Source organism: Diplodia corticola, assembly GCF_001883845.1.
Source record: "Diplodia corticola strain CBS 112549 chromosome Unknown scaffold54, whole genome shotgun sequence".
Classification (NCBI taxonomy): Eukaryota; Fungi; Ascomycota; class Dothideomycetes; order Botryosphaeriales; family Botryosphaeriaceae; genus Diplodia; species Diplodia corticola.
Genome location: NW_017971533.1, coordinates 162,705 through 176,448, shown reverse-complemented (window position 1 = coordinate 176,448; position 13,744 = coordinate 162,705). Strand labels below are relative to the sequence as shown.

The window sequence follows — 13,744 nt, the reverse complement described above, 5'->3', positions numbered from 1 at the left end:
CAGCGATTCAATCAGAGGGGTATCATCAGTTCCCCTCCTGGTATATTCCAACCAGCCAGAGATCAAACCAGTGTGTATCTAGGAAACAGCCTGGCCGTAGACTCATCACCATGCTTTTGTAAAGAAGTTTTCGCTTTTGCTTGTTCCCCTCGCAAAAAAAGAAATGCCGCGCAAAATGACCAACGCCTTGCTTTCGTGACAATCCCATCGATATCGAGCCAAAGAAGTTCCGACGCTTGTTGATTTTTGGAAACAATACCAGAACGCGATCCAAATCGTAGGGGTATGAGTGTAAAGAAAAATAACGACTGACCAGTGACGAGCTTCACCGGCCAGAAGAACGGAATGGAGCAGCAGCGCAAGCGCGTGCTACCAAGGCTGCGGGGCATTGTGCATCCGGCTTAGACCAGATAGACAGCGCGCCTGCGAACGCCCTCGAGGAACTCAGCCTCATCGACCTTGGAGAAAACATCCTCCTCGTCTTTGCCATACAGGCCAGTGCTTCCGTACGGACCCTTCCGGCTGGGCTCGTGGCTACGGGGCCATTGTCCCTCGGACTCGACCTCGGCAATCTGGAAGTCGCCATGCACCGCCTTGGCGTGGGGCTCAAAGATGAAGCCGCCGAAGAAGAGCTCGATGGCGAGTTCCACGCCGTGGGTGCCGCGAGCGCGCTTCTCAGAAAGCCCACGAGCTTCGGCAAGGAGTTCGTCCAGAGGCTCGGCGATGAGCGCCGTGTTGCTACCCTTGGCGTAGTCGTGGTCGCAGAGGCGAAGGGCACGGACCTGGCAGTCTCCTGCCCACCGAACCGAAGAGTTGGCGAAGAGGGTCGGGCACATGGACGGAATGGAGATGGACAGGGTGGTAAGACGGGGGCAGTTTGCGAGAACCTCGCAGAGGTGTTCGTTGGACGAAGGCGTGCCAGGATGCGGGTGGAAGAAGCCAGCGTTGCTTCGAGGCGAGTGCTCGAGGACACGGAGCGTGTTCTGGGACGACTTGACAATGGCCATGACACCGTCGATGCTGACTGTGTCAAGGCAGGTCATGTGGAACTCCTCGAGGTTTGTAGCGGTGCGTGCGATGTCGTACAGGTCCCGGTCGTTGATGGGCATGAAAGTCGTGTTGCCCATCAGCTTGAACTTCTTGAGGCGGCTGAAATCGACGAGCGGCGACTCGAAGGGGCGCAGGTCGACCTGGTTGGCCGGGTCGTTGGCCTGCTGGCCCCTCAGGGTGATGGCCTGGAGCTCGAGGTACTCGAGAGGGGTGGGGTGCTGGGCGCGCAGAACCCGAGCCCACTGGCGGGCATCGAGGTGGCGGACCATAGTCCAGGGCACGCTCAGCGACACAAGATTGGTGCAGCACTTGAGGGCAGCGAAGATCTGCGCATTGGTGTCAAACACATGGAAGCCATTGAACCACATGCGGCGGATCTGCTGTGCAATGTTAGGGTACTGGTTCACCAGCTTTCCAAAGTTGCTGAGTGCGCAGAAGGGGTCTCTGTACAAGGGAGTGCTCGAAGGCCTGTCAATGAGCTCGTAGGTGGCATATGACTCTAGGGGCGGTCAGGTCAGCGATGGTGCGAGTGCGTGGTGGAGCTGAGGGCATGACATACTGCGACTCAGCGGGAGGTCGGCCCACCGCTCGGCGCCCTTCCACTTGCGGATGTAGACGTCGCGCAGGGCGTACTGGAGGCCCCAGTCGTGCCAGGCGCTGCACACGGAGCGGACGGCCGAGGTGGTGTCCCACCTCAGCATGTCGGGCGGAACAGGGCCGCGCACATAGCGCTGGACGGGCGGCTTGGCCACCAGGCCGGGGGCCTGGGAGAGGCCGAAGGTGAACTTCACGCCCTCTTTTTCATTGAGTTTGGTGGCCTCGTCGAGAATTTGGGAAAGGATCTCGTAGGGGAGGTCGTTGATGTGCATTGGAGAAACAGGGTGGGCAGGCGTTGGGATGGTTGAAGGTGCAGAGACAAAGGGTCGCAAGGGTGGCAAGATGGGCGGCTGGGGGCTTTATATCGGCGACGCGCACAAGGACCAGAGAGGGAGGACCGGAGAGGGAGGACCCTTTCGAGCCGTGAAACGGCAGCCGCACGGGCTTGCTGGCTGGGTGTTAGTCAAGCAGCAGGCAGCATGGGCCGATGGTCAGAGAGAGGGCAGAGGTTGCAGGTAGGCGGGCTGGCGCCACGCGGAAGGAGCTGGCAAAAGCAGCGCTTGGCGGACTGAGGCAGGCGAACGGCGGCATGGAGCCAGCGGCGGTGCGGTGCGGTGCAGGCTCGGGCTGCTCAGGGCGATGATCACAAGGTGCGAAGGCGCGTCTGCGGTCGAGTTCCTGTTACCCCCATTTAATTCCCATTCGGGCAAGATCCTGGCCACTAGCGAGTTCTGCTTACCCCCAGAAAACTCCAGCGCACGGGAACGGCGCGCTGGCGAGCCTCTGGCCGGGGCACCGCGCCTGCAGCATTGCGTAAGATCCCGGTCTCTGTTGCGTGTGGTCGACATGGCACCGCCAGGCGGGCACGGCGGGCATACAGCGCGAGAAAAGAAGTGGAAACCGCAGCGGCGGCGGCAGCAGCGTGGCAGCGGCGGCGCAGGCTGGCTGGTGACTCAGCCGGGCGCATCTCGGTGATCGGACCCTTTGCAGTTGCGTCATCACCGCAGCGAATTTTTCATGGAGCCCTCCAGTTCCGTTCTCTGCTCGCGCCGACCCCGGACCGCCATCGCACCTCATTCTGGCGCGAGCTGCTGCGATGCCGCTGCGCCCAGCCAGCGCCGTCCCTTTACCAACCCGCACCCAAAGCCGCCCGTATCCGCGACGCCCGAGCCTCACCGCTGCGCCAGCGTCGCCTGCAGCAATCGTGCCGGATCATCCCTCCCGTCCTCCGGCCCCCCCAGCCTTCCCCGCACAATCCTAGCCCGCCCTGCTGAGAGCCCCAAACGCCCTCCAGGACCGCCCCAACGAGCCTCACGCGCTCAAAGCCGTGGCTAGCCCGACCCCTAGTCAGGTACGCTGGATTCCCGTGAGTAACAATTTCTCCTTTCCCCGCACACCATGTGCTCCCGGTCAGCCAGCACTGGCCGTCCAGAGGCGCCTGTGCGTGTCAAGTGATGCAAGGGCAGGAGAAAGGAGACGAGACGCGCGCCTGATGGCTGCGTGATGCTGAAAGGACCAGGGACCGGCCCAGGGACCGGCCCAGCTCCGTCACATGACGCCTTCCCCGGATTCCAGATCATCTCCAAAAACGCCCGGCTGCCAACACAGTGAGGTCCAAGCAACGGCCCATCAGTGGAGGCGCACCGCCCCCCTCGGCCCTGGATGCAATTGCGGTGTCGCAGTGCCGCCTCTCGGGCCAGCTGTCCCTACTGTCGGTGGAGCCGCTCCTCATTTACTGTCTAGTAGTACCGAGTGCAAGAGTCCAAAGAACCGTTGCTCTCTCGATGCTGGCGGAAGCGGCCGATGGGCGGAAGGCGGTAATGCGACTCAGCCCTCGAGCCCTGAGTGGGACTTTATTGGTGCAAGGACCCCACAATTCCTTTGAGATGACCCCTCAATACGGGAAAAGGCCCTTCTTCTCGAACCGCCTGCCGTCGTGGGCGCCAACAGCGCTGCCGGCGATGTGCACAAGGGGCAGAAGCCAAGCTCACCGGCAAGCCAGCTAGCACCTCCCAACGAGCCACGACTGGTGCTTCTGCAGCACACTTGACCTTACCCCGGATTTCTATTACCCCAGAGTTTCTTTTCACCGGGAAAGGTGCCGATCCGGATCAAAGAAAAAGGAGGTTCCTCCTCGTCCACGAGCGTTGCGGGTCGGCTAGCCTTCCGGACGGCTAAGTGCCTTCTCCTCATCCATATATTGCTCTTACCAATCGAAACCCGGGGAATGGACGACATGGATATGATGCAATCTCTGACATAATCTGAACCACCTTCACCCCAAAAAGTCCGCACTCGACCCGCCAACCATTGGGGTATCCCAGCATCCTCTCCCATCTGCTCCGCGGAGATGCAGGGTTGAGACATTTGAACCGTGTACACCCGCAAGCGGGACAACATCACGCAGTGCGATGCACTTTACAGCATCATTCCGGACGTGCTGCATGCGACAAAGATCCGACGTGAGCACACATTTGTCTCTGACTTCACCCTGTTGAATCCCCGCCGCTTCTCAACGGCCTAACATCCACCCGCATCGCTACCGGTCATGTGGCGCGCTACAGCAGCATCAAGGGATAGCATCGGTGAGGACTAGCAACGTCCTTGGTAGAGATGTCGTGATTTTTCTCGATTGTTTCCTCATCAAACCCTGTCTCCTAATGATCGTAATGACCTGTCAAGAAAAGCGATCGAAAGATCGAAAAGTTGTTGCTGCTTCGCATCGGGGTATCAGTTCCCTTCCGCACACCGCGTTTGTCCCCATCAAACTCCGTCTAGAAAATTTGCTCATCCAAACCACCAGCCAATAAAAAAAAAAGAGCAAAAGCTCAAAGGAGAAGAGAAAAGGCAATAACGACATTAAAAATTCGGAATCGATTCATCCCGCATCCACCGACAACGAACAAACCCGTCCTCTCCATCGGCTCTCTTTGTCTCTTCCCACGATCCCTTCGTGCGCATGTTCCTTTGTTCCTATTCTTTCTCCTTACAAGACGAAGAAGGCGCAGGCGGCGACCATCAGGGCGACACCGCCGCCGATGACGCGGTTAGCGGCAGCACCGCTGGTAGGGGCGGTGCCGGTAGACGCCTCGCTCGTGCTTGAGCTCGACGACGACGAGGTACGGGAAGCGGTCGAAGACGAGCTGGACTTGGAGCCGGAGGCCGAGGCCGAGGCTGAGGCGCTGGCCGAAGCCGAAGACGACTTGGTGGAGGTGGCCATGGTGGAGGACGACTCATCGTCGGAGGACTTGGTGGAAGAAGAGGACTTGACCGAGGTGGCCGAGGGGGTGGTGGTGGCGGCGCCGTAGGTGAAGGTGCTGGTGGTGGAGGCGACGGTGACGGTCGAGTCGATGACGAAGTAGGGGAAGTAGTTGGTCTCGGTCGGGTCGTCGTCGTTGATGATCTCGATGGTGTAGTCGGAGCCGCGGACGACGTCCTTGGGGACGGACCAGGTGTAGGAGCCGGTGTTGTCAATCTTCTCTGTTTGGTGGGGACGACGGATTAGCGGCTGGCAGGAGAGAGAGAGAGAGAGAGAGAGAGAGAGAGAGAGAGCTCTTAGGAAGAGGAGGAACGTACCAGCAATGGCGCTACCCTCCTTCAGGTCGCTGCTGGCACCGGAGCGGAGCACGAGCGTGACCGTCTTGCCAGCAGTGGCGTCCCACTGGAGCTGGATGTCCTTGCCGGCAACGGGAGCGAAGCCACTAGACGGATGTCAGCGTTGATGCGAAAGACAAAGAGAGCGTAGGCTGTACTCACTCGGTAGGAATGATGAAGGCGTTCTCGGTAGCAGAGGCCAGGGCGGCGAAGCCGGCGATGAAGAGCGAGGTGATGGTGTACTTCATGATTGCAGCGGTCGGGTTGTGGAGGATTAAGACGACGGGTGGACGTTGATTAAGGAAGTATCCTGGTATAAGGGAGCACAAGCACGCGCTGATGATGACGATGCAAGAATGCTGGAGGCGACAAGTCGGGCACTACTGAAAGGCGACTCGAAAAATGATTGGCGGTGTCGGTTGCTGCGAGGGAGCGAGCACAGTGTGTGGATAAAGAAGGACTGGACGGTCAGGTATTAACGGTATGTACAAGCGAGCAAAACCAGCGACGACGGACGAGGGGAAAAAAGAAAGAATCGCAGAAAGCCGGGGAAATTGCACTTCTATATCATTTCACTTTGGCTCTCACACTACTCTACTCTATGTCCCGGTCCAACAACAGCCTAGGCAGACAGCCCCGGCGGCTTCCAGATCGACCGCATGGATGGGAAATTGGATTTACAAGATAACGTCCGTTACTCGGCGGCGGTCAGAGTGGTAGCGCCGCAATTATAAGAGCATGGGCCTCCCCATCATTGGCCCCGGACAGCGCACGCGCTTTTCACGCCGACGCCTGCTGCTCGAGAAGGCAGTTCTTTTCTGATGCCTTCCAAGCATTCTTGCCAAATGCCGAGGCGCCGCCGTCGTTTCGTAAAGGACGGGCGTGCAGTTCCAAGCGAGAGTGACGCGAGAACACCAGCAAGGGAAGAAGCAAAAAATAAATAAAAAAGGGAAAGGCGGAGGGGGAGGATCAAGCCTAGTGCAGCCTTCGCTTACCCCTTCAGGATGTGGGCTTTGAGATGGGGGCGCGCTGAATTATAGGCTGAAGAAACCACCACCACCACCGCCGCCGCCGCCCTCAATCGATGTGGCGCATCGATCCTCTCTTCTTGCTTTTTACCCCTTATTGATCCTATCACCCGGTTGCCGACGGGCGCTTAGGTATTTGGATCATGGTAGCGATGTTGCGCGGCTGGTGGTGTCGCTGGCCAATGATGTTCGGCATGATAAAAGGGGTAGGTGGGTAGGTGGGTGGTTGCTGCAGCAGCGGCGGTGCAGCCAGCAATGCTACCTACTGTAGGTACCTAGTTCGCTTCTCGCTCGGCTCGGCTGCTGGGGGCGCGAAAAGCGAGATCTGGCTCGAGGCCCGTACACCGTTGGCTTTCTTTTTTTTTTTTTTTTTGCGGCCAGGATGAATGACTGTCCGGGATATTACTCGCTTGGGCCAACCCTGCCGCTAAATGTTATTGGACGGTACCTGCCTTTTGATTGCTGCTAGCGCCGGCAGCAGCCTTTGGTGGACCACGCGCCGGAAGCTGACGGCAGGGAACAGGGCACCGAAGAGCTGAGCGCTGAGCGCTGAGAGCTGAGCGCTGATGAGCCCTGTGCTCTTCCCGAGATTGCTGCGGGTTTATCCTTTTTTATTCCCTTCCTTTCTTCCTTGTGGTATCGGAAAGATGACGTTGCTGGGAAGACACAATTGTGGAGGTCTTTCACACTAGGAAGAGGGGCACGGGTGCTGTTGCTGCTGCTGTTGCTGCTGACGGTTTGTTGCAATTCCCCCTCCCCCGGCGGCCGGCTGCCGGCGGATGATGCCCGGCTTCCATGCGTTGGTAAAAGGGGTCGAGTCACGTTAGTTGGTCACTCGGTCATGCGTCCCTTGCTGAAACCACCTTCTCGAGGGACTGGCCGTCCTGCGATACGGGCCAGAGGGCAGGTCTAACGGGCTGAGTTTTTTATTTTTTTTTTTAACCGCGCATGCTGCGCTGCTTCTCCTCAGCCATTGGCGTCGCGAGAAAGTGGAGTGCGAGTCACGAGCAATGCTGCGTCGCCATCTCTCTCGCCAGGCATCCGTCACCCACGCCCTTTTGTCACCCCAGACCCTCTCTCTCACTCCCCCCTTTGGATGGAGCAGCACATTAGCCATGTTGCAGAAATCGAGCATCGTGGGGAAGTGCGCAGAGATCTACTCTGATCCGCCTTCTTCTGCAAGGTCGTTATCCGATACGAAGAGAGAGAGAGATCCGCCCGCGCGCATCAATCTGGGGTAAAAAAAAAAAAGAAGATAATTACGATATACGACATGTGCAGATGACGACGGATGCTTTGACGCACCGCATTCCACAAGCACGCAAGAGCGTAGCCGAACAAGAACGAGGCCCGCCGCTCATCAGAGCTTGCGCATCAATTGCTTTCGGCACGGGTCGTGATGCATCGTCTCGCGTGCATATATGCAGGGAACCGAGTCGTGCATGCAGAACAGATGAGATTGGGGAAGCCACGCTGACTCAAACATGCGTGCTGGGTCAGCCAACATGCCGTGCTCTCGATCGTGCAAGGAGTGGTTGACGTGAGACTTTATCTTTACAGTGTCAACGTGTCGCGGCTGGGCGCTCTCTGGACCCTGGCGGTAGAATCTTTGTCCCAGCCTGGATATGAACGGGCAAGCGAGGACGTCGGCCATAGCGATCATTCCTTGCTCTATATCGAGAGAATTCTATTTATATCAAGAAATGTCGCGCCATACGAGTCCCATTCGGCAGGCGCACCTATATTCCAGTGACTGCTATAGTAATATCTCCATGTGAGTTCAACAGCCAGCGACATTTCGGCAGAGCAAAAACGGAGTCAGTGAGCACTTGCGGGGCAGCCACAGGCGTATTCAACGAATGCAACGTCATACAACGCCAGCAGTGAGGGGCACGATATGAGTACGGTCACACAAGGTGGCGATGCTTCAACAGCCCTAGACCAGGGAACAAAGAAGCAAGGGGAGGGGGACATGTTGATGGTATCCGTCGAACGGAGTTTCATTATTATCAATGGTGCGTACAAGCTGGCGCCCGTCCGAGTCCATCGTGTGAAGGATAGAAATTATACATGAATAGTATCGTTGGGCGTGACAACGTCCTCGGTTTCAGTGTCTCGTTGATTAAGTATAAAGAGCAATTGCGGTCGTAAAATGGAACCAGTAGCATGCCGAAGCCGTTCGCCATGAAATGCTCAGATGTTCCTCCCTTGGATGCGCGCGCGAACAGACCGGTGCTCTAGTTGAAGAAGATCATGGCGGCGACGGCGCCCAAGACGAGGGCGACGGGGCTGACCATGCTAGGCAGGGCGGCGCCCGAAGTAGGCGCGCTGCCAGATCCACTGGAAGTCTCAGACGAACCCGAGCCATCGGTCGCAGTGGCGGTCGAGGTCGAGGTCGAGGTACGCATGGAAGAGCTGTGGGTGCCATTGGACGAAGCCGACGCAGTGGCGGTCGAGTTACCGCTGGTCATGGTCGCGTTGACGCTAGTGAGCGAGGCAAGGGTCGAGTTGGCGGCCGAGATCAGCGACGACAGCGACGAGGCGGCCGAAGAGAGCGAGGCGCTGGCAGTGATGGTGGAGCTCTTGGACGAGCTGTCAGAAGCGCTGGCAGAGGCAGAGGCAGAGGCAGAGGCAGAGGCCGAGGCCGAAGCCGAAGCAGAAGCAGAAGCCGAAGCAGAAGCGGAGGCGGAAGCGCTAGCAGAGGAGCTGGCAGCCGAGGCAGAAGCAGAGCCGCCGCTGAGGCCAAACGGACCAAAGTAGTTGACGTCGGTGCCCTGGGTGATCTCGATGGCGTAGTCGTCGTCGCTCTCCAGGTCCTTGGAGACGGACCACTCGTAGGAACCACCGCTGGCAGCGGCTATGCTGGAGTTAGCGACTGGACGGCACCGATTGCGGGGAAGTGCTCGTGGACTTACAGGTCAGGGTGGTGACGGTGTTCAGGTTGTTCGGGTCACCCTTGCGCAGGATGAGGGAAACGGGCGAGCCGGCAGGCGCAGCGTACTCGATGGTGTAGGTCTGGCCAGCAACGACCGAGGTGGGGGCCTTGGTGATGCCGAGCGTCTGAGCGGCAACGCTCGAGACGAGGGCGGCAGCGCCGATGACGGTGGAGAAGAAACGCATTGTGTTGTGTAGGGTGGCAGGTGGTGTGGAATGCGAGGATCGGCTGGTGGCAGCGGGCGGGCGAGCTGGATTAAAGAGTGGAGCGAGTGTTTACTCGGGGTTGTTGTTTGAAGAACGAGCGAAGGCAGCGATGGAAGAATGCGGGCGGAATGGAAACAGGCACCAGGACAAGGGAAATTCTTATAGTGAACATGATGGAGCGACTCAGCCAACCAGGCGGCGAGCAAAGAGCATGGCATCGGCCGGGGGATCACCAGCCCTGCTGTGCCCCGGACAGCAGGGCTAGCAGGGATCGTCAACACTGACTTAAGGTTGCATTTAGCCTCCCGCGGGGCAGCGAAAAGGGGCCGCCTGGGGCCAGTCGTGCCGCGCAGCCAGTGGCATGCCTGCCTCGTCGCCTCTTTTGCGGCCTCTTCTGCCTCTTCTGCCAGCTGCGTGGTCGTTATTGCTCCTCGCCGGCGTCGGTGGCGTTCTGGCCAGCGCTTTCGCGAGGGCGCAATTTCCGGGCGGTGGGCGGTGGATTCGCGGATGCTCCCCCGGTAATGCCGCCGTTGGAGTCAGGATCCGCCGGGCGCGGAGCTCGTGTTGGTTGCTGCCATGCTGCGTCGACTCGACAGCCGGTGTAGGCGGGCAGCGCTGCCGAACCTCTGCGCTCTGCCCACTGCGCTCGGGGCCCTGGGCGACCCCAGAAAGCCGGCGTCGCAGCCCGTCTGCGCCCGCCATGAACTGGCAAGTCACCGCATCAATCCTTCCGCTCGTCCATTATTCGCTCGCCGTCCGCTGTGCCCGGTCAGGTCAGGCGTGCCCTCGTTGCAGGCCTGTCGTGTGTGACGCGATCATGCAGAGGGTGCGGAGATGAGCATCGATAGCGCTGCTTGGCCTGCGCTGTTCCTTGCAGCCGCCGCCCCAAACGGGCAACGCCCTCACGAGCCAATTTCCAGCCTCACCATCACGCGACTGGGCCTTCTCTCATTCTTTTCGCTTGGAAAAAACACCAGTTAAGTATTTGCCTCTCAGCAGTTGCCGCAAGGCCAGTCCCGGCCGTTATTATCATTTCCCGGCCCGTTGGCGCCGTCATCGTCCAAGCCTTGCCACGCTTAGTAGACGCCGTCTTGAAAACACCAGCTACTTCGCCAGACTTCCCTTTCCCTTCCCCGCCGCACATTCTGTCCTCCAAGCAGCAAACTCCCAGATGTTCCAGCCCCCAAGCCCTTTGGACCGTCGTCGTGCCCGCCCCTCTGCCAAGTGGAAAAGAAAAAAGCCAAAGGGATAATTGCACCCCACCCTGATCACAACTCGTCCAGCCAAGCCGTCACCCGCCCCGTCTTCTCGTTCAGCTCGTCCGCCTCCCTCCCCTCCTTCTCCGCCAAGCTCCTCTCTTCCAACACTCTCAGCTTCTCGCGCAGGTTCCCCGCCGAGAACTGGATGAGCGCCTGCTGCTGCGGGGTGCAGTTGTAGTCGCAGAGCTTCCTCCCGCTCTGCTTCTCCAGCGCCGTCAGCACCCGCTTCGCCTCGTGCAGGTACAGCAGCGCCCTCCGGTTCGTGGATGCCGACGTCGACGGGAAGAGTCGCTCCGCCAGCGCGCACAGCGTGTGGCAGCGGATCATGAGCTTTTCTCCGTGCGAGGAGAGAAGTGGGCTTGTGGTCGACGTCGACGTCGAGGTCGCGGGCGCGGGCGCGGGCGTGTTTGCGGCGTTGGGGCTGGGGTAGTGGTTTTCTTGTCCGCCGTGTTCACGACATTGCTGTTGCTGAGGTTCGGAGCCGGCGGGCGGCGCGTCGTTGCCGTTGTCGCGATGAGCTGCCCCGAGATAGTAGTACGGTGGCTCGTCTAGAGGGCGCACCCTCGGGTCGAAGGCTGGAAAGGGCTCGAGAGGTGAGGTCTGGCGGGGGGGATGGCGATGGAGGACGACGGGGACTGCGGGCGAGACGATGGGTTGAGGCAGAGGTGTCTGTCCGTGTGTCGACGTGATATTCTGCGGCAGCTGCTTGGACCTGTGAGGCAGCGGCGTTGTCGGCAGCGGCGGCGGGGCCGTGAGCGCGCTTAGTTCATGCGGAAGGAGGGGGGCGCTGTCATCCTCTATCGTGGTCATGACCGGGCTGGCGCTGGTCGTGCTCATGCAAATGGGTGAGGGAGATGGAGAGAGGAGCAGGAAGTGTGTGATGCTGGCCGCGAAGAACGAGGATTGGAGTTGCGGAAGAAACGCAAGCTCGGGCGGCGTCGCCTCACATGAGTGTGATTGAATGCGCAGGGCAAGCACACGTGCAAAGGGCATGGCTTGCTGTCTCTCACCATTCACTGGTTTGCATGGTTCTATGCTTTGAATCAAAGCCGAGAACGCGCAATGTTTGACGCGAAACCTTCACCCGTTTGGGTGCGAGGGAGTGGAAGAGTCCAAAGACTTGTAGAGCCGCCTCATATCTGGGGAGAGGTTCCATCTGCATGGCTATTTCAATGCTCTCGGGGAGGGGAGGTTCGTGCCATCGCTTCAGAATGGCATTTGCTCCCCGATTTTCCTCAGGATGACCCACTGCTCCTCGATCCTCGTCTTCATCCCCGCCAGCACCGAATCATCCCCCCTTGTCATATCCACCCTGATCTGCTCAAACTTGTCCATGACCATCTTCGCGAAGGTGCTGCCCGCGCCGTGGCTCGCCGACACATTCGCCACCGTCTCGACCAGCACGCCGAATAGCACGACGCCCAGGTTCAGCTTGGCAAACTCGGTCCCCAGCGTGCGCGCGAGCGCCGCGTGGTGGTCCTGCGCGACGACGAGCGTCAGCATGGCAAGGCTCCACTTGTGCACGACGCGCAGCGGGTGGTGCGGCTGCGGGTACAGCAGCGGGTCGACGTCGAAGTAGCGCCGCACCGCATGCAGCCAGGCATCGACGAAGCGGCTTGCGTACAGGCACCCGACGATGTACTCGTCGCGCATGGTCGCGTACGGCTGCCGGTCCGCCGGGTACACGCCCGTCTCGCCGCAGAACCGCAGCCCTTCCTCGATCGGCTGCAGCTCTTGCACGTACAGCGACCCGCCGCGAGCCTGCTCCAGCTTCGCGAACGCCGTGCCTTCGACGGCGCCCGGCTTGGCTACTTGGAGCGACGAGGAGCCCGTCAGCCAGCGGTCCTCGCGGAGGGTCGGGCCTTGGGCGCATTTGCTGCAGGCGCAGGAGAAGTGGTAGCGTTTGCGGAGCTCGGTTTGGCGGCGCTCAAAGGGGTTGGTGCCGTCGATGTACGAGATGAAGACTTCCTCGTCCCTGGCGATGGGTTTGAGGGCGCGGTACGAGAGCTGCGCGCCGTCCATGATGACAAACGCGTTAGGGTCGCACGAGTGGTTGGCGCTGCATGCAAGTGGATCGAAGGCGATGCCCAGCGGCTCAAGAGCGCTGCCGATGAGGGTCAGGCTGTTGGTCAGGACCTGGCGCGGGTTAGATGGGCGAGGGTGGTTGCCATGTCCGGAGTCTTACTCTTGCGTAGATGCCAGTAGCAACGTTGGAATTGAACATGTCCTCTGCCCGGGAGTACTTGAGTGCGCCCATGGCTAGCACGGAATGCCGCTCCCACTCGCTATCTTGCCGCAGCTCATCGAGATGGTCGGGTAGACTCTGCAAGCCTTGCCAGTCGTCGTCGGAGACGAGGCCAGCTTTCCTCATGGCCAAGGTCTGAATGACAGCGCGCACGGTATGGGGCAGCTGTCTCTCCGGACCGAGGGTCTTGAGCACCGGACACTCGAACTTGTGGTGGCGCTTCCACGATTGGCTCTGGCACGGCTGCGGCATCCGTTAGTCGGTGACGTCTGTGGAGCCCGGACATGTTCGTTTGCCTTACCCTGCCGCAATACTTGAGGGTCCGGCAGCCAGTGCACGCCTTCAGTTCCAGCTGGCTGTTGGTGGCTCCAAAGCCAGTGGAAGCGAAGCAATTGGCGCAGCAGCTGTCCAAGCTGACGCTGTCCAGGACGGTAACGAGGGGCCTTTTCAGTGCAAAAACCAAGTCGCCAGCCGCAACGTCCTGCTTCGCGAACAGACCATTGCCCGCGACGGGCGACTTCTTCTTGAGCGTCTTGTTCTCCGCCATCTTCACGGAACCGGAGAGTGGGTGGCTCTGGACGCTGAGATGAGGGGGCGACGTCTGACGTCTGACGTCCGTGTTGCTCGCTTTTCGTCGACGTGCGGTCACGTTTGTCTTGCCCCCACAGTCGGTCGGTGCGGACGGAGATGACAAAGCTGAGCAAGCCGAAGGTTTGGAGGGAGGTATGTGTCCATTCGAGACGAAGCCCGGGCCAGCGGTGCCTGCGCCATTCCCCACACGCGCAGAGCGCTGTTGACTGAGTGTTTTCCGGCGTTGATCCGGAGAGCAT

The 13,744-nt window shown here is 59.8% G+C and overlaps 5 protein-coding genes across 5 annotated transcripts; all 5 read right to left on the bottom strand.

Moving 5' to 3' along the window:
• Positions 1-401: 401 nt before the first annotated feature.
• Positions 402-1,919, bottom strand: BKCO1_5400061 (uncharacterized protein; the record flags this gene model as incomplete). The annotated part of the gene is made up of 2 exons (XM_020277270.1): positions 402-1,549; positions 1,610-1,919. 2 exons carry the CDS (start codon positions 1,917-1,919, stop codon positions 402-404), a joined length of 1,458 nt encoding a protein of 485 aa, XP_020127133.1.
• Positions 1,920-4,633: 2,714 nt separating this feature from the next.
• BKCO1_5400060 (gpi anchored) lies at positions 4,634-5,489 on the bottom strand (the record flags this gene model as incomplete). Its single annotated transcript, XM_020277269.1, has 3 exons — positions 4,634-5,127; positions 5,224-5,348; positions 5,404-5,489. 3 exons carry the CDS (start codon positions 5,487-5,489, stop codon positions 4,634-4,636), a joined length of 705 nt encoding a protein of 234 aa, XP_020127132.1.
• A 3,017-nt stretch (positions 5,490-8,506) lies between these two features.
• On the bottom strand, positions 8,507-9,389 carry BKCO1_5400059 (extracellular matrix protein; the record flags this gene model as incomplete). The annotated part of the gene is made up of 2 exons (XM_020277267.1): positions 8,507-9,126; positions 9,185-9,389. 2 exons carry the CDS (start codon positions 9,387-9,389, stop codon positions 8,507-8,509), a joined length of 825 nt encoding a protein of 274 aa, XP_020127198.1.
• A 1,289-nt stretch (positions 9,390-10,678) lies between these two features.
• Positions 10,679-11,506, bottom strand: BKCO1_5400058 (uncharacterized protein; the record flags this gene model as incomplete). Its single annotated transcript, XM_020277266.1, has 1 exon — positions 10,679-11,506. The coding sequence occupies one exon, from the start codon at positions 11,504-11,506 to the stop codon at positions 10,679-10,681; it is 828 nt and encodes a 275-aa protein (XP_020127195.1).
• A 369-nt stretch (positions 11,507-11,875) lies between these two features.
• BKCO1_5400057 (set and mynd domain) lies at positions 11,876-13,461 on the bottom strand (the record flags this gene model as incomplete). The annotated part of the gene is made up of 3 exons (XM_020277265.1): positions 11,876-12,805; positions 12,855-13,157; positions 13,216-13,461. The coding sequence occupies 3 exons, from the start codon at positions 13,459-13,461 to the stop codon at positions 11,876-11,878; spliced, it is 1,479 nt and encodes a 492-aa protein (XP_020127193.1).
• Between the last annotated feature and the right edge of the window lie 283 nt (positions 13,462-13,744).